This window comes from Pan troglodytes, chromosome 3, assembly GCF_028858775.2.
Source record: "Pan troglodytes isolate AG18354 chromosome 3, NHGRI_mPanTro3-v2.0_pri, whole genome shotgun sequence".
NCBI classification, from domain to species: domain Eukaryota; kingdom Metazoa; phylum Chordata; class Mammalia; order Primates; family Hominidae; genus Pan; species Pan troglodytes.
In genome coordinates this window covers 147,984,642-148,009,409 of record NC_072401.2, presented here as the reverse complement: position 1 = coordinate 148,009,409, position 24,768 = coordinate 147,984,642, and the positions used below count along the sequence as shown (strand labels likewise).

At 40.4% G+C, this 24,768-nt stretch overlaps 1 protein-coding gene across 1 annotated transcript in view; it reads right to left on the bottom strand.

Moving 5' to 3' along the window:
* Positions 1–22,349, bottom strand: part of REELD1 (reeler domain containing 1) — a 30,914-nt gene extending 8,565 nt beyond the window's left edge. Inside the window, 3 exon segments of the mRNA XM_063809933.1 lie at positions 5,165–5,383; positions 7,645–7,748; positions 22,265–22,349. Coding sequence (XP_063666003.1) covers positions 5,165–5,383; positions 7,645–7,748; positions 22,265–22,278 — 337 coding nt within the window. The 5' untranslated portion in view covers positions 22,279–22,349.
* Positions 22,350–24,768: the final 2,419 nt, after the last annotated feature.

Below are 24,768 nucleotides of genomic sequence, written 5' to 3'. Positions count from 1 at the left end.
ACACGTGTGACTTAGTTCCGTGTGGTGATTTTATGCAGCTTTTTTCAAAACTAAAAGCTTAAGCTCAGCCCCCAGAAAGTGAACAATTCATTAGAGGGGGGTAAAGTTGAAGTCCTATTTCACACCAAAATAAATTCCATTTGGATCAAAGTTATGCGAAAATGAAATAAAAAATAACTAGAAACTTTTTTTCTTTTTATAAATATTGGATTTAGAAATACCTCTCTGAGCAAAACCCAGCTGCCATAAAGGAAAAGATGAGTAAAGTGTGCTATACTTTTTTAAAATATGAGTTTAGGTGAACCCTGGACAGATGATTTTAAAAAATTATTTTCCAAAAAAAAGTATTTGTAAGACATAAAACAGACAAATATTCATTGTCATGGTGAATTCATAAAAAGATGACTGCCTCAAAATAATCAAAGGATACAAACAGAAATAAAAAAAGCTTAGTAATAATTTTTTTTTTTTGAGACAGAGTCTCGCTCCGTCACCAGGCTGCAGTGCAGTGGCACGATCTCAGCTCACTGCAACCTCTGCCTCCTGGGTTCAAGCGATTCTCCTGCCTCAGCCTCTCGAGTAGCTGGGAGTACAGGCATGCACCACCACGCCCGGCTAATTTTTGTATTTTCAGTAGAGACAGGGTTTCATCATGTTGGCCAGGATGGTCTCGATCTCTTGACCTTGGGATCCGCCCTTCTCGGCCTCCCAAAGTGCTGGTATTACAGGCGTGAGCCACCGCACCTGGCTGCTCAGTAATAATTTTTAAAGCAATTATACATGAGATATTATTTTATACCTTTCATATTGGCAAATGTTAAAATGTGTGGTTGTAAGCAGTCTTGATAAGACTATGGAAAAACTAGGGCATTCATTCACTAGTGCTGCAACTATAAACCATCCAATTTTTTGTGGTGTAACCTGACAACATCTTCCACATTTAAAATGCAGTTACCCCTCTGATACATGCTACCTTATCAGTTAGCCCTGAAAACATAGTAAGTAAAATAAAGCCAGACCCAAGATGACAAATATTGCATTATTCCACTTATGTGAGGTACCTAGAGCAGTCAAACTGACAGAGATGGAAAGAAGATTTAAAGTTATCTGGGTCTGGGCATAGGGAAGGATGGCCAGTACAGAGTGTCCATCTGGGATGATGGAAAAGTTCTGGAAATGGATAGTGATGATGGTTGTACAACATTGTGAATGCGCTTAATGCCACTGAGCTCTGTACAGCTATAATGGTAAAGTTTATGATATACGCTTATAAACACAATAAAAGAAATGCCCTCCAAAAATCATTACTCATTGATCTAGAAATTTTGCATCTAGGAATTTTCTCCACTGACAAACTTGCACAAATAAATATGGCAAACACTGATGTCCAATACCCAACAGCGATTGTCCGCTTATTCCCTGCTAGCAGAACAGATGGTTCTGCTAACAGAACCCAGATGTTACATTCATGTGGAAGTGGAGACCACCTGTCTTCGGGGAAGTTAGGCCTCTCCTTTTCCCCAGGGGATGAACTGTGATTAGACTAAAACCAGTGTTGGTGATTCTGTTCCCCTTCACCAGATAGAATTCTGGCCAATGAGGCCAGATCTGCTGAGAGAACAGCTAATGTCTAAGGATCAATCTTTTCACGTAAGGCCTTTATTCCAGCTGTCATCCCAGTGTGAGGCCTAAAACCACGGCACTCATCCTGAAACTGTGCGATGTCAAAGGAATGAAATCCCAACTTGCTGATGACGGCGGAGCAGGAAAATGGAAAAATCTTAGGATCTAGATGATGTCATTGAATGGCTTCACCCAATACAGAAACTGTGCCTCCAGACTTAAGAGAGAAAATTAAATGTCTTTATTCATTAAGTTTCTGTTAATCAGTTTTTCTGATACTTGGAACTAAAACAATCTTGATGCATACAGTGAGCAAAGACATATGAATAAAGATATCCATCAAAACCTTTTATGAAAAAAATTTAAAAAGTAAATACCCATAAATAAGAAACTGGTTAAATCAATCATGCGACCTCTAGACAATGGACTGTCATGAAATCATTAAAAACAAGCTCTGTGGCCGGGCGCGGTGGCTCACGCCTGTAATCCCAGCACTTTGGGAGGCTGAGGCGGGCGGATCATGAGGTCAGAAGATTGAGACCACCCTGGCTAACACAGTGAAACCCCATCTCTACTAAAAATACAAAACAAAAAAATTAGCCAGGTGTGGTGGTGGGTGCCTGTAGTACCAGCTACTGGGGAGGCTGAGGCAGGAGAATGGCATGACCCGGAAGGTGGATCTTACAGTGAGCCAAGATTGCGCCACTGCGCTCCAACCTGGGTGACAGAGTGAGACTCTGTCTTAAAAAAACAAACAAACAAACAAACAAACAAAATTCTGTATCCAATAAAATATATCAGTCTGATTGTTAGGTAAAAAATATAAACATTAAACAGACATTTAATTTGTGTCTGCTTAAGATTATATTAATTTGAGATCTCACTCACATATGCTTAAATGCATGGAAAACTTCTGAAAAGAGGTGCAAGAAACTTAACAAAGGTTACCTCTGGGGAATCAAATTGAGTGTTCAGAGCCAGAGAAGGAAAAGTACTTTTAATTTTCTACCTTTTGATAGTATTCTAACATTTTTAAAGCATGTAATATCTTTAAGCTATTTAAAATTTTTTTTAAAAAAGCCACTCATGTTCAAGGGAATGAGTGGCTAAAATCAGGGTCAGACCTTTATAAGTTTGCTAAATGCAGCTTGGTGTCTAGGATTGTTTTATTTTCCACACATTTGAACTTTTCTTAATAAACATTTGAACAAACATTTAGAACTATTGAACACCAAGCACTATGCTAAGAGTTGAGTATGTATCTATGAGCAGGATAACATGGTCCTTACCTTCAAGGAGCTCACAGATCCCGGCAAGAAAACAGTATACTTGCAACGTAAGTCAGTAATAACTGACTCTCATTGAATCCATGAGGCACTCTGTCAAGTCATTTATTACATATGCTGTCTTGGTTCCAGTTACAATCCAATTATGTTTCCCTCAGGATACCTCAGAATTTAGGTATCACAATATTTTTAGTTATTTCTGCAGATTTTTCTCACTGACATAGTGGTTTTTTGGTTCGGGGTTTGTTTGTTTGTTTGAGACAGAGTCTCACTTTGTCACTGTCACCCAGGCTGGAGTGCAGTGGGGCTATCTCAGTTCACTGCAACCTCTGCCTCCTAGGCTCAAGCAATCCTCCCACCTCAGCCTCCAGTGTAGCTGGGAACACAGGGTACAAGCCACCATGCCCAGCTAATTTCTGTATTTTTTTTGTAGAGACAGGGTTTTGCCATGTTGCCCAGTCTGGTCTCAAACTCCTGAGCTCAAGTGATCCACTCACCTTGGCCTCCCAAAGTGCTGGGATTACAGGCATGAGCCGCCATGCCTGGCTGACATAGTGTTTTGATTCTTACCATTGTTATTCCCCTAGCCACAGAACACTAGGATTCTGACATACCAATCCCTTCATGCTGGGAGGGGCTGGATGCACTCTAGGGTGGATGGAGCCCCCAAAGAAGTGGCCTTCCTTGGGGAGCCTCTTGCATTTGCCCCAGTGTGCTAAATACACAGACTCACTTTCTGTGTCATGATGTGACAAAGTTTGGGAAGATCTGTTAGAATAGACTTAATTCAGTATATTGGGGAATATATTGATGTTGAACTCATATACTATCCACCCATGTTTTTTCACACTTCTCAACGAGCGAAATGAATGGGTAAAACAATATTTATAGAGTAAATTTCATTTTTGTTTATCACCTTTAGTTCCTATCAAAAGAATCAGCAAAAATCAAGAGGGGTTTAGGGCAAAAGTTGCTGATGTGTTGGAGCTCACCTTGGGTGCATAGTTCTCTGCCTACACTTCGTGGCATCTGAAGTATCTGTAGCTTCCTTCTCTGCTGTCCCTCACTGCCACTTCCAAGCTTGGTCCAAGGTAAGCTGTGGACTCTGAAGAGTGTGTGTGAGTTCGGGGAGTGGGGGCGGGGCATGGAGGTAGAAACACCCCTGGTGGGGGCAACCCGAAACTGGTAAGTTCCCTGCCCCTGCATCTTCCTGAGAGATGATTCAGAGGTGTTTCACATGGCTTCTCAGAGGGTCCCCACTGGAATGCACCTCGGTTGCCCACAGCAGAGACCTGCTCAGTTGCACGCCCTTGACTGGCATCTCCTCTTGCCCAGCTCCCTTTCCCTCTTCCTCACCTGTGTTTCCTGGGATGATCTCTCACATAAACCACCTGCGCTCATGTTCTTTCCCTGCTTTTATAGGCACCTAAACTAAAAGAACAGGAAATGATTTTTTCATCCCCCAATATTTTAATTTAAAAAATGTCAAATTGTATATATTTAAAGTATACCACATGATGTTTCGATATACTTACACATAGTGAAATGGTTACTATAGTCAAGCAAATTAAAATATCCATCATCTCACCAAAGTGTCTGTTGATGGATGAATTTTAGTTTTAAATAATGAGAAAAAAGTGTATTTCACACACATAGATGATACATGAAGGTTGTTCAGAGTAACTATATTTGTGTCTGTAATAAGATACATTTATATCTTATGGTAAGGGCAAAATAATTATCTATAATAATGATATTTGTGTCTTCTTATACAGATCACAATTAATACAGAGATTAGTTATCATGTGGCTTTTATGACACAAATATTTTATGCTTATTTTTAACCTGATAATTGCTTCTTAAGATTAAGCCAGGCTGGGCATGGTAGCTTGTGCCTGTAATCCCAGCACTTTGGGAGGCTGAATCAGGAGGTTCACTTGAGCCCAGGAGCTCGAGACCAGACTGGGCAACATACAAAGACCCTGTCTCTTAAAAAAATACAAAAAATTAGCAGGGCACAGTGGCATGTGCCTGTAGTCCCAGCTTCTTGGGAGCCTGAGGTGGGAGGATCACTTAAGCCCAGGAGTTTCAGACCAGCCAGGGCAACACAGTGAGACTCCATCTCTACAAAAAACAAAAAAAGGGATAAAGCCAAATTTAGTCCAGGAAGCTTCTGACTGGGACAAACACAAACTGGAAGGTCCATGGGGGCTCTGGGGCTCCTCGGAGTCTCTCAAAGCCTCTCCGGTACATACCTGGAATCTTGTCACCTGGTACATAGGAAGACCTGTGGGTGTGGATGGTGATGTGGTGGGTGTCCTGGTGCTGAGGCTGGGCTTGGATGTGCTTGGGCTGCATGTCCTCACAGGCCACCGTGCTGGCACCATGGGAAAAGGCAGACGAGCAGGAAGCCAGGCAGAGGGTGGTACAAGCCCAGCCCACGAGGGCAGCCTGCATCCTCATCCTGCCCTCTCCTGTATCATGACAAACAGCAGCTTCAGTCCAGACGCTATTTAGGAAAACGACATAAAGTCTTCTCGGGATGTGACTAACCTGAACCCCACACTGCCTCTGTACCTGAGATGCTTTTAGTGCAGCCTCCTGGGATTGCTAATGCTCAAGGCCAAGATCAAAAGGAAATGCCAGGCTATAGGAAGTGTTTCATTTCCAAACACCTTTTTAAAAACTTCTGTTCTTGTAATTTTCTCATAAGACTAGACTGCTTTTTTTGTTGTTGTTCAAAAGAGAGGCTTTAATTATTGAGTCAAAGAAATAAAACCAGAAAATGTTTGTATCCTAGTGTGAGCTCCTTGCAAGCTGACTGGTACCCAAAGGCGGTGTGGCCTCTGATACATTATCACTGAAGTAGACACTCAATACACCACCATGGTCAGGCAGCATGGCATGGGATGGCTTGGCTGAGCATCTTATCTCTGTTGCAATTGAAAATTACCAAGTTAAGTGCTACAAAACATCTACCAACTATCAATTATATAGAAGTGACTGTTAAGTTGGCAATGCTTTGATATCTCTTTGCCCTTTCTTTGGCTGTTTTTAGCTATTTCACTACTTTTAGTAAAGAAGATGAGCAGAGAAAGAAATACTCAATTTATTCTATACCTTCTTAGACATACTGATAACAATTTTGGCTCAGGAATAGAATACAATGATTGAATAAAATAGCATTTATAGAGTAAATTTTATTTTTATTTACTACCTCTAATTCCCATCAAGAGGAAGAATTAAAATTTGGCAATGTAAAAGAAGATGACAAAAATAAAACGAGAGATAGCAAACAAGGCAGATGAAAATCTGCCTACATAAATATTTAGGATTATCACAGGCATTTTTTAACAGTTCTGTTTTAGGCCAGGTGTGGTGGCTCACGCCTGTAATCCTAGCACTTTGGGAGGCCGAGGCAGGTGGATTGCGTGAGCACAGGAGTTCAAGACCAGCCTGGGCAATACGGTGAAACCTTGTCTTTACTAAAATACAAAAAATTAGCTGGGTGTGGTGGCATGTGCCTATAGTCCCAGCTACTCGGGAGGCTGAGGCAGGAGAATTGCTTGAACCTGGGTGACCAAGGTTGCAGTGAGCTGAGATCATGCCATTGCACTCCAGCCTGGGCAAAAGAGCGAGACTCTATCTCAAAAAAAAAAAAAAAAAAAAAGTTCTGTTTTTTTTTTTTTTAATAGTCCTGCACACAGGCATTTTAGAAGTTTGGCTAATTTTTTGACCTAAGGAACAATGCAAGGCAAAAAAAAAAAAAAAAATGCCCTCCCCTGTAGTCAGCTGGTTTTAAAAGGTGAAAATAAAATCCTGAAAATGTAGTAAAACTAGCTATCAAAACCATAGACTAAGGAAATAATCCATAAACCAAATAATCAAGTGCCCTCCACTCCCATTGTCTCTTCACACACCACCACCTTTTACATTCACAAGCCAAAAGAAGACAGGAATATGATCTATACCTCAAATTTCTTAGACTTAAGAGTCCTTCAGACAATGCCTTTCTTTTCTAAGTTTGTTTTCTATGAAGCACCAAAGTCACACATCTCCATACTACAAGGAACCATGGCTACAGCTTCTCAGACACATTAGGAGATAATGAAGATGAACTGTGTAAAAGCATATTCTCAGTCAAGGGGGCTCAGGGTTCTTCTCATTTTCTTTCATAAGGGCCACATAGAAAATGCCCCTTGAATGCTGGGCATGGTGGTGCGCACCTATAGTTCCAGTTGCTCAGGAGGCTGAGACAGGAGGATCACTTTAATCCAGGAGGTCGAGGCTGCAGTGAGCTATGATCACATCACTACACTCCAGCCTGGGCACAGAGCAAGACCCTGTCTCTTAAAAGAAAGGAAAGAAATGAAATGAAAATGCTCCTCAAGTCCTTGCTGTTGGCAAGTGGTCTTTCCAAAGGCAGATCAGACACAGGTGCCTACAAGGGAAGGGGAGTGAGTGCCTGGACTCACAGACTACGGCCACAGCCCCACCTCCCACCCTCCTGCCTTAGGTTTCACTGTGTCTTCTTTCCCACTAGCATCTTGTCTACCTGAACCCTGAAAACTATCCACTTGGAGCTGAGCATGGTGGCTCACACCTGTAATCCCAGCACTTTGGGAGGCCGAGGCAGGAAGATCACTTGAAGCCAGAAGTTCAAAACCAGCCTACGCATCACAGGGAGAACTTGTCTCTACAAAAATAAATAAATAAAAAGAAAACATCCACTTACCTAGGAACACAGTTTTCTTCAGGCTTGATAGAATGGATTCCTCCCGCAGAGTTGCAAACACATCCCTTAAACATAAGTATTTTCTTCTCCTTTCAGTTTTTCCTCTAATGGGGAGAATAACAGCTGTTACCACTAATCCTCAGCATCTCCAGGAACTGTTCCTCAGTGTCCAAATCCAGCCTAAATCGTATTAGCACGCACACACACACACACACACACACACACACACACGGTTTACAGTCCCATCATTGTTCAAGCCTGTGTGAAGAACTGGAAAGAAACGGAACTGGTTTTGCACAGGACTGGCACTGACATCCTTGGCAGAAGCCGGATGCCTCCATCTTGATCTCCCTGCAAAGGGGAGAATGTTCGAATGAAATGCATCTCAGCATTCTTGGCTTCTTGAGTCAGTGTGGACTGAAGTTACTCTTGGTGAAATAGAATTGATACGTTAGCCCAAGAGCAACGTTTGGTACAAAAAAATAACACGTGGCATAGGCACCTCCCGTATCAATTGCACTAAAGCTGGAGTTCATATTTGCATTCATCTAAGAATCTGCTGAGACACCTGATAATACCAGAGAGCCTATAGATCAGTGTTCCTCAATGTGTGGTCCCTAGAGTGCAACACCAGCATCACCTAGAAGCTTGCAACATTAACAATGAAGAAAAAGAAAGAGGAATGGATTCAGGAGATCAGGAGATCAGGTGGAGGTAGGATTTGGTGGCCGTTTGAATGCGAGGTGTCCAAGAGAGAATCCTAGGATTGATAGTGCTGGGTGATGTGGAGTAGGGGGCTGCAGAGAGAGCAATGTTCTGACTGTTAGGCCTTGTCTCCACTCAGAAAAAACTAACGCTATGAGTGACTGAATAGGCAAGGCACTGGCTTAGGGACCAGGTTGCTAAGCCTTTTGTTGCAAGTGTAGATGAGACTATCTATCCTATAAACACCAAGGGAAGTTGGGCTTCCTTGGCCTAGGATTCCAGTATTCCCCACACACAGAACAAAAGCAAACAAATTCAATTTGGTTTCTCTAAGCTTCTATCCCACTAGGATTGGAGGCAATCTCAATCTCCCACTGAGTCATGAGAAATTCTGGGAGGTCTAGAAAATTAGGATACATTCCTTCCATGGCTGCTGTTATGATAGTTTTCAGAGCTCATGTGGTCACTTGAAGACTGTTAGTTGGAAGGCTTCTATGCAAAAAAGGGGCTCAGGTCTTCAGCAAGGCTGTGGCCTGGGTGCTGAGAGCTCAGCCTCCCAGATGCACCCTGTGGCCTTTCCCTGCTGAGGTTCTTCCCACCCCCCTTCACTGGGTCCTGACATAGATCTCTGCCCCTAGCAGGAGAGTGGCTAACCTCTTCTCCACTCCACTCTGCTCCTATCCCAGTCTTAGAGACAAAAGTGTCCCTCCTCTCCTTTTTTTTTTTACTCTCACCCCATTACCCTGGGCCACCTGGCATAATCCACCTACCACAGGTAGAGTGGTAATCTCCAACACCTCAGCTTTGGCCCTGAATCACAAACTCCCTGGATATACGGATTCTCAAAAGGCTCAACTACCAATTAGAATGAGGAGAGGAGTGCAAAAGTAGAGAGAGCGCACCTGCATGGCTCAATAAATAATCCTGCCATTTGCTCATGTAATATTTCTTGTTGAAAATCAGGAGGACACCATATCTTAGACATGGTCTTATCCTGCCTGCCACACCCACAGCCTCTGCTGAGCCGGCAGCGCATCTTATGCCACTCTCCCCACAAAGCTGATTGTACCGGGGGGCATTCATCACAGGGGAGGGCCCTGCTGACTCAGGGCTGAGACAGAAACTCTCCCTGGGAATCTGACCAAGAACACATACAAGGCTACTCTATACGAGTGCTGGCCAATAGAAATAGAATGCAAGCCACATATGTAATTTAAAATTTTCTAGGCCGGACGCAGGGGCTCACGCCTGTAATCCCAGCACTTTGGGAGGCCAAGACAGGCAGATCACCTGAGGTCAGGAGTCCAAGACCAGCCTGGCCAACATGTTGAAACCCCATCTCTACCAAAAAATACAAAAATTAGCCAGGGATGGTGGCACGTGCCTGTAATTCCAGCTACTCTGGAGGCTAAGGCAGGAAAATTGCTTGAACCTGGGAGGTGGAGGTTGCAGTGAGCTGAGATCGTGCCATTGCACTCCAGCCTGGGCGACAGAGTGAGACCCTGTCTCAAAAACAAACAAAAAAATTGGACTCTCCTTATTTTTAAAAAACGTGAAAAGGAACAAATGACATTTGTTTTAATAATAAATTTAGTCAATTCAATATATTGAAAACATTTCACATGCAATCAGCATATAAAATATCATTAGTGAGATATTTTGCATTCTTTTTTTCACAGTAAGTCTTTGATATCCAGTGGTATTTTACACTTACAGCACGTCTCAATTCAGACTAGACACATCTCAAGTGCTCCGAAGCCACATGTGGTAAGCTGCTACCATATTTATCAGTGCAGGTCTGTACAAAGGAAGGTGGTTGAGCCACAGGTCATGGTGTGGGGTCAGACCTGAGGCCGTATTGTACCACGTGCAGGATGTGTAAGAGGCACTGAGGGGATAGGATAGTAATTAAACATAACAGCATATTTATATAATGCCTGCACAGTACCACACACTATTCTAGTCAGCTAGTTGGCAAATTACCTCATCGATACAGCAACACAATGAGGTCTGCACTATTGTTATCTCATTTTATGGATAAGGAAACTGAGTCACAGTGTTTCTGTAACTTGCCAAAAGTTCCCACAGCATTCAGGAAGTGATAGATAAGGTTTTTCCCTACAGTTTTGCTACAGAATAGCTTTGTAACATAATCTACAAGATGAGGATAACTACCAGTTCCTGTACCTGCATCCCGAAGTGCTGGTGAAGTTTCAATGAGGTAATAAATAATAATGAGTTGGTACTTAGTATGGGGTTTGAGACAAAGGAAGGGCTCTGTACCTGTTTTGTCTGGGGAAAGAGAAAACTGGCTGAGCCACAGAGAGGGTTGGTGCCCACCACGGAGAGGAGGCGGTGAGAGAGTGTGGCTGTGAGCCAGACCATGCGCTAAGCCCGAAGCCCGAGAGACAGCAGTGAGTTGGCCTCCAATCCCCACCCACATGAAGGAGACCCAGCTGTGTGCACCCGGAAAGCAAGAAAATACTGTGTTTTGTTTGTTTTTTGCTTTTATTTTGGGAATCTGCTTGAGGTCATTTCACACTAGCAATTTGGCTGGACTTGATATATTAACATGACTGAATCTGTTACCTTAACATCCCCTGGCCCTGAGTAGAACAGTTAATATTAATGTCATACCAAGGGAAAGTCTTGGGGTGGGTTTTATGGTTATAAATCAGATACTCTGTGTCCTTCGGTAAATCACTTAACTTCTCTGGGTTGCCTCAGTATAAAATAAAAAGGTTTGAATTAAATAATCTCTTCTATTTCTTCCAGCAAGAAAATGATACACATTTTTAAGGTTTTATTTTAGTTATAAAGGCATAAGAATGAGCTACTCTTAAAACAGCTTGAGATGGCATGCATTAAAGTCTGGCACGTAATTATAACCTGCGTTGACACCATCCCACACTCACTCCTGGTTTAAGAGTCTGCCTTGGAAAAGTTTGCAAATGAAGGAGGAACCTGTTGAGCTCACTATTCTAGTCCTGTTTCCTGCTCCTTCACTCCAGCAGACAAGTGGACATTTTCTTCATTTTCAAAGATCTTGGAGATGAAGATAATGGCTTTTGTAACTCATGAACAGTCTTTCCTATCCAAATGTTTTTCCTACCTTGGTAATGACTTCCTGCTGAGATTGACTGGTGTTTTTACATAGAAATCTGCTATTCCAGTATCATCATTGTGATTAGCATTTTAATGTTTAGATAGATTTTTTAAAACTATCTGAAGATTTCTGGAGTGCTGGGATAATCTATGTAAGAGAAAAATACAATTCTCTTTAAACTCTACATGAAAGTGGGAAGTCAATGGTCATTCATGTATGTTTAGCAGGTCTGCTGACTTTTGCATCATCCTCCATGCTACTGTGCACTTTCTGCCATTTAAAAAAAAAAAAGTTGAGTGCCTTTTTTTTTTCTTTTGAGACAAGGTCTCACTCTGTCATCCAGGCTGGAGTGCAATGGTGCAATCACAGCTCACTGCAGCCTCAACTCCCAGGCTCAGGTGATCCTCCAGCCTCAGCCTCCTGAGTAGCTGGGAATATAGGCATGTGCCACCACTCCTGTTAATTTCTGTATTTTTTGTAGAGCTAGAGTTTCACCATATTGCTTAGGCTAGTCTCAAACTCCTGGCTGGGCTCAAGCAATCCTCCTGCTTCTGCCTCCCGAAATCTTGGGATTACAGGTGTGAGCCACTGTGCCCAGCCTAGTGCTTTTATTCTACCCAATAATCCTCTCCTTCATTATCCCTGTTAAAGAACAGTACAGTCAAACAGGATTTCTAAGTTAATTAATATTTGAATTCTTACTATTTGTAAAGCAACTTGCAAGAGAGTCTGCTGATAAAGTATTGGCAGGATCTTCTCCCTAGGAACTGACATTTTACTTGGGGTGAGGTAGCAAGGTAAAGAAGAAAGAGCTCTGAAGTCAGACAGCAAACTAGTTACATGACCTTGGAAAGTTAATGCTGGTGAGCCTCAGTTTTACCATCTGCAAAATGGGGAGACTATTAGATTTCTCACAAAGGTGTTGTAAGGATTAGATGCTCTCTAGCAGTGATGCAGAGCAGTAAACAAGCTATGATCAGAAGAGAGATAAAAGCCAGGTTACCAGAGTCTGGGATGCCAGAATATTTCAAGTAGAATCAGGAAAATATGGTTGATTTTAGAGGTTAGGTGGAGTTTAGACAGATGAGATGGGTAAAAGGATATTCAAAGCAGGAGAGAGAGCTTGAACAAAGGTGTGAACACTAGCTGTGTTTGTAGTAATTATCCAGACATAAAATGAGGCGCATTTGACGCAGGATAGTGGGGACTGAGATGTTGAGAGAGTAAATGGAAGTAAGACTTGGAGACCTTTTGTATGGAGGCAAAGTGGGGGTCAAAAATTGGCATTTAGGGAGTCTGGACAAGTACTATAATCTATGTCCAAAAGAGGGGAGTTAGTGGCATTCAATTTTAGTTACGCTGGAAATGTACTCTGAGCATTTATTCATTCCTTCAGCCAACCTTTATTAAATGCCTACTAAGTGCAGGTCATGGGCTCTGGGCAGGGGATATAAAGATGAATAACACATAGTCTTCACTCCTCCAGGGCTGGTAAAGCAGAGTAATGCATCAGCAGATAATTGCAAAACGACGAGATACATGATTAGAGAAATATGATCATGTATTGTTATAGCAGGACAGAAAAAGCATTACCTGGAGTTGATTAAGAGGCTCTTTTTCCCTTTTCAAAGCCTAAACATTCATATCTTGTGACTGCATGCAAAAATGAACCTCAAAGATTGGCATTGAATAATTCTGGGGACTTCTATTATATGTATATGAATGTTTTATCATATCTTTTTAGGATCCTACACCATGTATACCCTTTATCCTTGTGTAGGCACTTGATCCCATACACCGCCCTGGATTGCAACTGATCAGCTTTAAGTGTGCCATCTTTCCTACTGACCTAGCTCTAAATCCCTGTAGGGTAGGAATTGCCTTAAAATTGCCGAGCTTGGATGCGTAGCACAGCACTATGAACATCGTAAGTTATCTGTGAAATAATGTAGCATAGACCTACGCTAAAGAAGACAAAGGTACATGGATCTCTCTGTTCAGAACTCTATGTGTTCCACTTATTTTAATGCATCCTTTTTCCAACCTTTCCAAGGCTAATAGGTCCCATGTATTGAACTCTTACCATGTGCCAGGCACACAGCTAACATTGAACATGTATGAACTCACTTAATCCTCACAATGATCCTATAAAATATGTTCTAATCCCATTTCCACTTTACAGATGAGAAAGCTAAGGCACAGAAAGATTAAAGCAACTTGTTTGAAGTCACATTGCCCATGAATGGAGGCGCTAAGTTTCAAACCCCTGCAGAGTAGCTCTGGGGCCTGTGCCCCTAAATTCTAAGCTGTTACAATGGCCATTGTATAGTCATGAACATGGAAACATACAGAAAAAGTGATGTGGGATGGTTCCAAAAAGCTAATTAAGGGTGGGAGACAAGACTTTGGTTTCCTGCTTCTCTGACACGGACCAGGGTTTGGAGGGCCACTCTGAGTAAGTAAGAAATCCAGCCGGAACTTTCTTTCTCTGCAGACCTCACATCCTAACCCTGCAAACCTACCAGAAGCGGGCAAACTGATTTTGGGACCCACTACTTCAAAGCAAGAAGGTAAAAGCTATTTCAGGGTAACTAGACTTCAGGAGCCCTCAATATTGAACAATGTCAAATGTTTGTCCTTCCTTCCATCCATGGCGGGTTTTCTCAAATTAAAGAACATTTAAAAATTGTAAGGATATATTTTCTTTTCTTCCTTCTCTTTTTAAAAGTAAAGAATGCAGCATTATGGTTGAGTATCTAAATGTCATCCTTTATTTTCTCACCGTCCACACTGCCCTTTGATCGCCCATCACAGAAGCAGTCACAACAAACAGGGTTTACTCTCCTTTAAAGAGGCAATCCAAACCTCTTATCCACTCTGCAGCAAGAAGCAACTAATTGTCTGGTTAGCCCCCACTCTCCCTTGGCAATGGGGAAATACTAAAATCTTTGAATGAGAAAGTCCTTCATCAAATTTTTTAACTTTTAATTTGAAAACATTTTTTCAAGGAACCTGCAAATGCCAAACTCCAAAAGTGTTTCTCTGGTCCACGTTCATGGGCCATTTCTGCAGGACCAATTCCTTCTTTTGCTCTAAGACTCAGCTCCAGAGCTGGATCCACATTTCCTTCAAACCAGCTGCAAGTGTGCCATCACAGTCCTTTCTTTTACTAAACAGACATCTAAAACCGACAGGCCTCTTTCACCACCTCCTGCAAAACAGCAATAGAGTCAACTTCTCAGGCAGCACCCCAAAGCTGTGAAACGTTACGCTGGCACTTACTGCTAGGATCTGAGCCAGTTCTCCTGGGAGCAAACTGCCTGGTGACACAGAATCCCAGGAGCCCGCTTAGCACACCGCCAGTATGTGAGTGGCCCCAGCTTAATGAGTTTGAGGCACCTTAGGAAATTTAATCATTTGTTTCCAACCATCCAGCAAGCAGTCTAGAAAAGCTGGAAGTAGAAATACCAGATTTCCCAATTCCCCTTCAGTGCTTAACAATTTCTTCCCATAAAAACCCTTCAGTAACGTGAGCAAAATCCACATGGCAATAGATCCCTTAAGAGTTTAACAGAAGGTCTACCGTAGGCCAAGCCAATGAGACTTCTTTAACACCATCTTTTCACTAAACCCTATGTTGACTGTTTTCCCTATCTCACAAGATAGGGGAGCAGCAATGATTAGCATCAGTTTTACTCCTCCCCAAAACACCTGCACTTTCCCCCACAAAGCCCAATTCACATGTCTCTGATGGAGGAATCTATAGGTAAGCAGAAAATACTACTTGAAATAGTTTAAGTTTATACAAAATTCTGGTACGATAGTCCTTAGTATGTTTTGCTTTTCTTTTTTCTTCAATTTTTACTTTAGGTTCGGGGGTACATGTACAGGTTTGTTACATTGTTAAACTCATGTCATGGGGGTTTGTTGTACAGATTATTTCATCACCCAGGTATTGAGTCCAGTACCCAGTAGTTATTTTTTCTGCTTTTACCACTTGTGATAGTTAATTCTATGTGTCAACAGAAACCAGATAGCTGGCTAAACATTATCTCTATGTGTGTCTGTGAGGGTGTTTTTGGAAGGGATTAGTATTTGAGTTGATGGGCTGAGTAGATTTCCCTCCCCAGTGTGCATGGGCCTCATTCAATCCACTGAGGACCTGTTTAGAACAAAAGGGCTAAGAACAGTTGAATTCACTCTCTGACCGTTGAGCTGGAGCATTGAGCTTCTCCTGCCCTCAGAGGTTTGATTCTCAGGCCTTGGCACTCAAACTGGAATCTATATCAGTGACTCTTGGACTCTCAGGCCTTCAAATGACACCACTGGCTTTCCTGGGTCTCTGGTTTATAGACAGCAGATCATGGGACTTCTCAGCTTCCATGATCATGTGAGCCAATACCTTATAATCAATCTCTTTCTCTATATCTGTACAGGCATAACTCAGAGATATAGCAGGTTTGGTTGGGTCCAGATCACCGCAATAAAGCGAACATCACAATAAAGAGAGTGACACAATATTTTTGGCTTCCCAGTGCATATAAAAGTTATGTTTATACTATACTATAGTCTTCAAAGTGTGTAATAACATTATGTCTAAAAAAAGATATACATACCTTAATATAAAAATACTTCATTGCCAAAAAATGCTAATGATCATCTGAGCCTTCAGTGAGTCATGATCTTTTTGCTGTTGGAGGGTCTTGCCTCGATGCTGATGGATCAGAGTGGTGATTGATGAAAGCTGAGGTGGTTGTGGCAATTTCTTAAAATAAGACAACAATAAAATTTGCCACATTGATTGACTCTTTCTTTCACAGAAGATTTCTCTATAGCATGCAATGCTGTTTGATAGCATTTTACCCACAGTAGAACTTTTCAAAATTGGAGTCAATCTTCCCAAACTCTGCCTCTGCTTTATCAATTAACTTTATGTAATATTCTAAAGCCATGGCATCATTTCAACAATGCTCAAAGTAGATTCCACCTCACGAAACCATTTTCTTTGCTCATCCATAAGAAGCAACTCCTCATCCATTAGAGTTTTATAACAAGATTGCAGCAATTCAGTTACATCTTTAGACTCCACTTCTAATTCTAGTTCTTTTGCTATTTCTACCACATCTGCAATGACTTCCTCCAGTAAAGTCTTGAACCCCTCAAAATCATCGATAATGGTTAGAATCAAATTCTTCCAAACTCCTGTTACTGTTGATATTTTGACCTCCTCCCATGAATCGTTAATTTTCTTAATGGTATCTAAAATAGTGAATCCTTTCTAGAAGGTTTCAATTTACTTTGCCCAGATTCATCAAAAGAATCACTATCTATGGCAGCAATAGCTTTACAAAATCTATTCCTTAAATAATAAGACTTGAAAGTGGAAATTATTCCTTGATCCACGGGCCACAGAATGGATGTTGTGTTAACAGGCATGAAAACACTAATCTCCTTGTATATCTTCATCAGAGCTCTTGGATGACTGAGTGCATTGTCAATGAGCAGTAATATTTTAATAGAAATATTTTTTTTTCGGAGCACTTGGTATCAACAGTGAGCTAAGGTATTCGGTAAACCATACTGTAAACAGAAGTGCTGTCATCAAGGCCTTATTGTTCCATTATAGAGCACAGGCAGGGTAGATTTAGTATAATTCTTAAGGGCCCTAGGATTTTCAAATGATAAATGAGCATTGACTTTAACTTAAAGTCATAAGCCACATTAGCCCAAACAAGAGAGTCAGCTGCCTTTTGAAGCTTTGAAGCCAGGTATTGACTTCTCCTCTCTAGCTATGAAAGTCCTAGGTGGCATTTTCCTCCAACAGAAGGCTGTTTTGTCTACATTGAAAATCTGTTGTTCAGTGGCACCAGCTTCATCAGTTATCTTCTAGATCTCCTGGATAACTTGTTGCAGCTTCTGTATCAGCACTTTCTGCTTCATCCTGTGCTTTTGTGTTATGGAGATGACTCTTCCTTCCTTAGCCCTCATGAACCAACCTCTGCTAGCTTCAAATTTTTCTTCTGCATCTTCCTCACCTCTTTCAGCCTTCATGGAATTGAAGAGTGTTGGGGCCTTTCTCTGGATTAGGCTTTAGCTTAGGAGAATGATGTGGTTTGATCTTCTGTCCAGACCACTAAAACTTTCTCTATATGAGCAATAAGGCTGTTTTGATTTCTTATCATTCATGTGTCCACTGGAGTAGCACTTTTAAATTCCCTTAAGAACTTTTCCTTTGGATTCAAAGTTTGGCTAACTGTCTGGTGCATGAGGCCTAGCTCTTAGTCTATCTCAATTTTCAACATGCCTGCCTCACTAAGCTTAATCATTTCTAGATTTAAAGTAAGAGTCCTTTGATTCTTCCTTTCAGTTGATCACTTAAATGCCATTGTAGGATTATTAATTGGCCTAATCTCAATAGTCTCATGTCTTAAGGAATAGGGAGGCCCAAAGATAAGGAGAAAGATGGGGGAATGGCTGGTTGGTGGAGCAGTCAGAACAGATACATTTATTGATTAAGTTTGCCATTTGACATGAGTGCAGTTCATGGTGCACCAAGAGAATTACAATAGTCACAACAAGGTCGCTGATTAGAGATCATCATAACAGATACAATAATCAGGAAAAAGTTTGAAATATTGTGAGAATTACCAAAATGTGACACAAAGATACAAAGTGAACACATGCTGTTGGAAAACTGTCACTCATAGACTTGCTCGACACACAGTTGCTACAAACCATCAATTTGTAAAAAACACATTTGCAAAGCACAAAGAGAGGTATACCTATACTTCTATCTCTCTCTCTCTCTATTTCTATCTCCATCTCCATCTCTATCTCCATCTCTATCTATACAGTAGTTCCCCCTTATCCAAGGGGTATATATTCCATGACCTTTAGTGGATACCTGAAACCACAGATAGTACCAAACCTGATTGTCATCAATCGGAACATATTTCTGTTCACATCTTCTATCTAAAAATTGAATATCTTTTCCATCTTAACTAAGCACTTATCATGTACTGTGGCCATAACTTTTATAGTTTGAGGTATGACAGCAAAATTAGCATGAATTTCTTTTTCCTTCTGTACAATTTTACAGATAGATTTATTCTTATCTTATATCTTAGGAACCTCCATATATGATTCTTTTTCTTTCCTTATTGAGAATGTTCTTCTTTTCACTTAAAGGAAGCACTTTACAGCTTCTCTTTGGCATATCCGAATTGCCAGCATCACTATTCTTGGGCTTTGGGGCCATTATGAAATCAAAAAAGGCTTCTTTGAATACAAGTACTGCAATACTGAGACAGTTGATCTGGTGATTGACATGGCCACCAAGTGACAAATGGGTAGAGAGTGTCTATGGCATGAATACGCTGGACAAACGGATGACCCATGTCCAGGTGGGATGGAGTGGGACAGCACGAGATTTCACCATGCCCAGAAAAGGGCACACTTAAAACCTATGAAGTGTTTATCTCTGGAATTTCCCATGTAATATTTTCAGACCATGGCTGATACAGATAGCTAAAACCACAATGAAACCACGGATAGGAAGGGAGTACTACATTTCTCTATATAGGCACATCTATATCTATATCTACCTATCTCCTGTTGGTTTTGTTTACAGGAGAACCCTAATATATCATGTGTTATTATTTTATTTTTACTAGATTTTAAAAGTGGCTTAGACCCATTAAAAATGGACCGTTGACCCACACTCTGAGCTTCCTGGCAGAGAAGTAAAAATGGTAAACATAATCAGCTGCCTATTTCTCATTACCTTTAGGGACCATAAAAAGAAAAATTGGTTAAAATAACACAAAGACAACTAGATACATTCTAAACTGGCTGCAGAACGTCCCCTAAAGGATGCTGACTGTCAGCTCTGTCACGTCACCTGGACAGGGGTTCCCTGTGGCTTCCCTCCAGCACTGTGTGAGAAAGGTGTGGCGGGCATGCACCTCTGGCCTGTGGGTGACCAGCCACTGGGAGGAGCAGGCAGATGACTGCATGACAGAATAATGATGAAAAATGATCTTGACAGCCCAGAGCAATGAGCTGAATCTAACAAGATGAAATTAAACAAGGACAAATGTTAAGTGCTTTTCTTAGGTCAGAAAAAACCAATGGCTTAAACCCAGGATGGAGGAGATAGGGCTCACAAGCAGACACTTAAAAACAAAACAAAACCTTTAGGGTTTTAAGCTTAAAATATGCCATGAAAAAACAGAACAAAAAAAGGTTTTGGGAGCAATTTTGTCTCCTGAACAAGGGATATAATTGTCCCATTACACTTTGAGATTACTAGTCTACATTTGAAATTAGATCCTGAACACCCTACTTTATTTCTATGGAAGATGGGGTATATGCCAACATTAAACACAATTTTTGAAAAAGCAAAGTAATCATCAATAAGCTCCTTCGCCTAACACAGCTCCTCTCATTGTGTGCGTGTTAATTTTCATGTTGCATGCTGTACTTTAAAATTAACATACAGTTGAAAATAGAATAAATGTACAAAACTGGAGTGTATTCTAAAGAGAGTGACCAGAGTGGTGTATGGACTCCAAAATTATGCATCTGTGAAGAGCAGTTGAGCCAACAAGGAGTTTCATCTTGAGGAAAGAAGATTCATAATAGCTTCCTAAAATATCTGAAGGGTTGACAACAAAAGATTAGGTTTGTTTAAGGTAAACTTAAGGGTTATAAAGAATAGCATTTGTAAAATCTTCAGAGTTTTAAATATGCCTTCTATTTTAAAAAAATCAATTTTACCCTCATAATAGGTATGGAAAATATCGATCTGTTATTTAAAATATTGCCATTTTTACAGTTAAGAAAAATTTTGGATTAAAGAGGTAAAATGATTTGAGCAAGATCTTATGACCAGTATGTGGCAAGGCTGAGACACAAACCAAGGTGCTCAAGCTACAGTGAGACAAATTTAAATTCACTACTAAAAGAAAAATATCTCCCTATGAGCCAGATGTGTACAAAAACTAAAAGGATGCCCCCCAGATTTCCTTGTAGACAGTATCTGTAAATGAGGCAGTGAAAGAAAGGTATTTAAGCATTGGCCATAGCAGTGGATTTCAAATTTTTTGACCACAACCTATGGTAGAAAATATGTTTTTTATCAGCCCTAAGTGCACCCACACCAAGAATAAAATGGAAACACATTTAACACAATAATACTAAATGCTATAAATGGTGCACATTGATTTGTTTCCATTTTTTTATTGATGACCTTTAACCACTAAATTGATTTAATTTCCCATGCCATATTATGCAGACTGAAAAACACAGAACTAGAGAACTACTTAGTGGGACTTCTTGGGTGGGCTAGAAGAGCAAACATTTCTTCCAACAATGAGACTCAATAATTCTGGGTCTCCTCAAACTGTGTTATATAGCTTTTAAAAAAAATCCTAAATTGAAATGCCTTTTGTCTCCAGCTTATTGCTTTCATTCTCTTACTCTAGCTTATTGAATTTTTTTACTCTTGATTCTATTATTCCTAGTATTATCCATCCTTCCTTATACTACATAATATGAAAAATCTTTGATTCCTTTACCTGGGAGTTGATGAAAATAATAAACTCTATAGAACCAAGTACAGGAGGTTGTGATACATTTTAAGTATAGTTGCCCACATGGCTGTATTTATGTGCACTGCCTTTTCTTTTCCAAGCAGTTATAAATCCTCCAGTCATACTAACAACTACTCTATTTTATTTTTGTCCACATAGTTAAGAAATTTTGTTCAATGTGTTGCTAAGATTAAGTGAGACCATACTATGACATAGGGTGGTTGGTTCTGAGGATTAAATGAGGCAGTTTATACTGAGTGTTGCAGATATATGGCACCTGTAACAAAGAAACTGCTCAGTAGTTTTTACCCAGGATGATAATGATAGTGGCATCAATGATGACGATGATGTTACAATTACAATATCCTTCTAGTTTAGTAGTGTAGAAGGTATAGGTTCTACATATTTTAATAGATGTAGTTTCTAGACCTATTAAAATATTCTGTGGTCTTGACATGCCTTCTTTAAGTGAACCCATATTGGCTTTTAAACCACAACTTTTTTTCTACATATTTTCTACTTCTTTTGAGTATTCACGGTTTTTGCATCAAGGTTGCTGGTCTGTTGTTTCCCTACCTTTTCTTCCTTTTTAAAACCAGGGCATTTATTTGCTCATGTCTCATTTTCCTCAATGTCTCACAGGCGCCTAACAGTGTTTCCTGTGTCACCTGCAAGTTGCTTTGTGCAGTGTGATGTCATCAGTGCCCCTGGAGAGTTAACTTAGAGGAGTTCCAGTCTTCTTTATTTTGGTGGATTCCGTTTCTCCCCTAGAAATATTTTCAGCTTGGAGATGATTCTTTTTGAAGGACAAAGAAACAAAATAAGACCCGAGTTGCCTGGCCTCCACGCCATCTGTTAACACCAGGCTATCCTCATTAATGAGTGGCCTTGTCCCTTTGTTGTCCACTTTATTCTGAAAAGTCTCAGCATATCTGGGAGTTTGGTCTTCTTTTCAAGTAATTATTTTAAATTTTAATTAACATAATAATTGTATATATTATATATTTATGTGCTACAATATGATGTTTTGATATATGTTTACATTGTGGGATGATTAAATCAAGCTAATTAACAAATCCAACACCTAACACATTTATCATTTTTTTGTGGTGAAAACATTTAAAATATATTCTTTTAGCAATTTTGAAATATACATTATTATACATTCTGTGTAATAGATCACTAAAGCTTATTCCTCCCAACTGAAATTTTGTACCTTTTGATCAGCATCTCCCTATTACCCAGCTACTCAAGAGGCTGAGGTGAGAGAATCACCTGATCCTGGAAGGCTGAGACTGCAGTGAGCAGCGATCACATCACTGCACTCAAGTCTGGGCGATGGGAGTGAGACTCTGTCTAAAAAGAAGAAAAAAAAATCAGTAACATTTATTTACACTAAAAATGAATTACCTCAAAAAGAAATGAAGAAACCAATTTCATTTACAATAACATTAAAAAAAAAAAACCACTTAGGAGTAAATTTCACCAGGGAGGTGAAAGATTTATATACTGAAAACTATAAAACATTGATGATAGAAATAGTAGAGGACACAAACGAATCGAAAGGTGTCCCATGTTCATGAATTGAAAGAATCAATATTGTTAAAATGTCCATACTATGCAAAACAATTTACAGATTCAATGTAATTCTTCTCAAAATTCCAATATCACTTTTTAAGGAAATAGAAAACAATCCTAAAATGTGTATGGAACCACAAAAGACCCCAAATAGCTAAGCAATACTGAACAAAAACAACAAGCTGGAGGCATCACACTGCCTGACTTCAAAATCTATTACAAAGTTATAATAATTGAAGCAGCATGGTATTAGCATGAAAACAGACATACTGACCAATGGAACAAGACAGAGACCCCAGAAATAAGCCCACATATCTAAGATCAATTGATTTTAGAAAAAGGTACCAAGAACACACAATGGAGAGAGGACTGTTTCTTCAATAAATGGTGCTAGGAAACTGGATATCCACATGCAAAAGAATGAAAATGGATGCTTATCTTGCAACACATATAAAAGTTAACTCAAAATGGGCTTGGGCTTCTTGACATATTCAGGTGCAAGTGGTTTAAAGTCTCTGGACCCAGACTGCTGGGTTTAAATCTCACCTCTGCCAGTAACTAACTGGGTGATATTGAGCAAGTTTCTTCCTTTCTGTGTGCTTCAATTTCCTCATTTATAAATGGAATAATAATATCAATTTCATAGGGTTGTTCTGAAGATGAAATTAGTTGTAAAGAGCTTAGAACAATGGCCAGCACAAAGTAAGACTTGAATATGTGTTTGCTCTCTGAAGGCTCTCTTTTTCTTTCTCTTTGGAGTTTGTATTCAAAAAGATACTTTACAAATTTTCGTAAACTTTCTGTGTCTTCCCACAAGATGATTTTTTTTTTTTTCCTGAACTGAACTTTTTATAACTGCTTTCACAAAGGCTGGGATATGTGTCTGACTACACTTAAGATTTATTTCAGCTGGGGGAGGTGGCTCACGCCTGTAATCCCAGCACTTTGGGAGGCCGAGACAGGCAGATCCCGAGGTCGGGAGATCGAGACCATCCTGACTAACATGGTGAAAACCTGTCTCTACTAAAATACAAAAAATTAGCCGGGCGTGGTGGTGGGTGCCTGTAGTCCCAGCGACTTCGGAGGCTGAGGCAGGAGAATGGTGTGAACCCGAGAGGCAGAGCTTGCAGTGAGCCGAGATCACGCCACTGCACTCCAGCCTGGGCGACAGAGTGAGACTCTGTCTCAAAAACAAAACAAAAAACAACAACAACAACAAAAGATTTATTTCACTCCCTGGCATACTCGCCAAGATGACAGCCACCTTTTTTCCCAAATTCCCATCAATTCCCCGTTCAATGAGCATTCTCTCCTTATGAGTCCAGTGTGTTGTTTCTTCTGATTTCTAAGCAGTAAAACCGTCAGCCCAACAAACCAAAAATGCATCAGATGGTCAGCTTGCAGCAGAATGAACTTCCAGCAGATGGTAGAAAATTAAGGACCTTATTACTGCACTGCAACTTGCCTCTTTGCCAGTGTTTTCAAATTTTCAAATAATAATAATGAGCCTGATGCTGAGGATGAGAGAATTTCTATCTGGAAGTCAAAATGCTTACCAAAGACCTAGGTAAATTATCTAAAGACACCAGGATTGTGTTTCTATGTAATTATTTGTCAGCAGGAAAACAGCAAATGAACACCAATATCTCAGGCACCTTCAGGCACTGGAAATAAAAAGCCAAGAGAAACACAGCTCTGCCCTCAAGGAGCTTCCGATATACAATGGCACTGAAATTGATCTGGTCTCACTGTTGTAAAAGCCTGATAGGAAACTCTTTTCTTCAGGTTTTGTCAAGTTCCCGAAGTACCTAGGTCAGTGGCATTCACACACCAACTGCCCACAAAGTCACCAGCTATGTCAGGAGAACCGCTTCCACTGAGATACAACAGGGACTCCAGCACAGCCCCTTCCCCTCCACACAGAAAGCTTGAGGAAGGGTCAGCTTGTTAAAATAATAAATAAGTTGACATGAAATTCAGAATAAGGGCAAATAGGAGAGAAATAATGCCAAGATAATTTAGGCGGGGTAGGAGTAGGGGATTCCAACTACAGAGTTTAAAAGCTGGCTTCTCCCATAAAACAGAAGTAGAAAGAGGGAGAAAGAAGAGAATCATAATTTGGGGTAAATTTCACTTCATTAA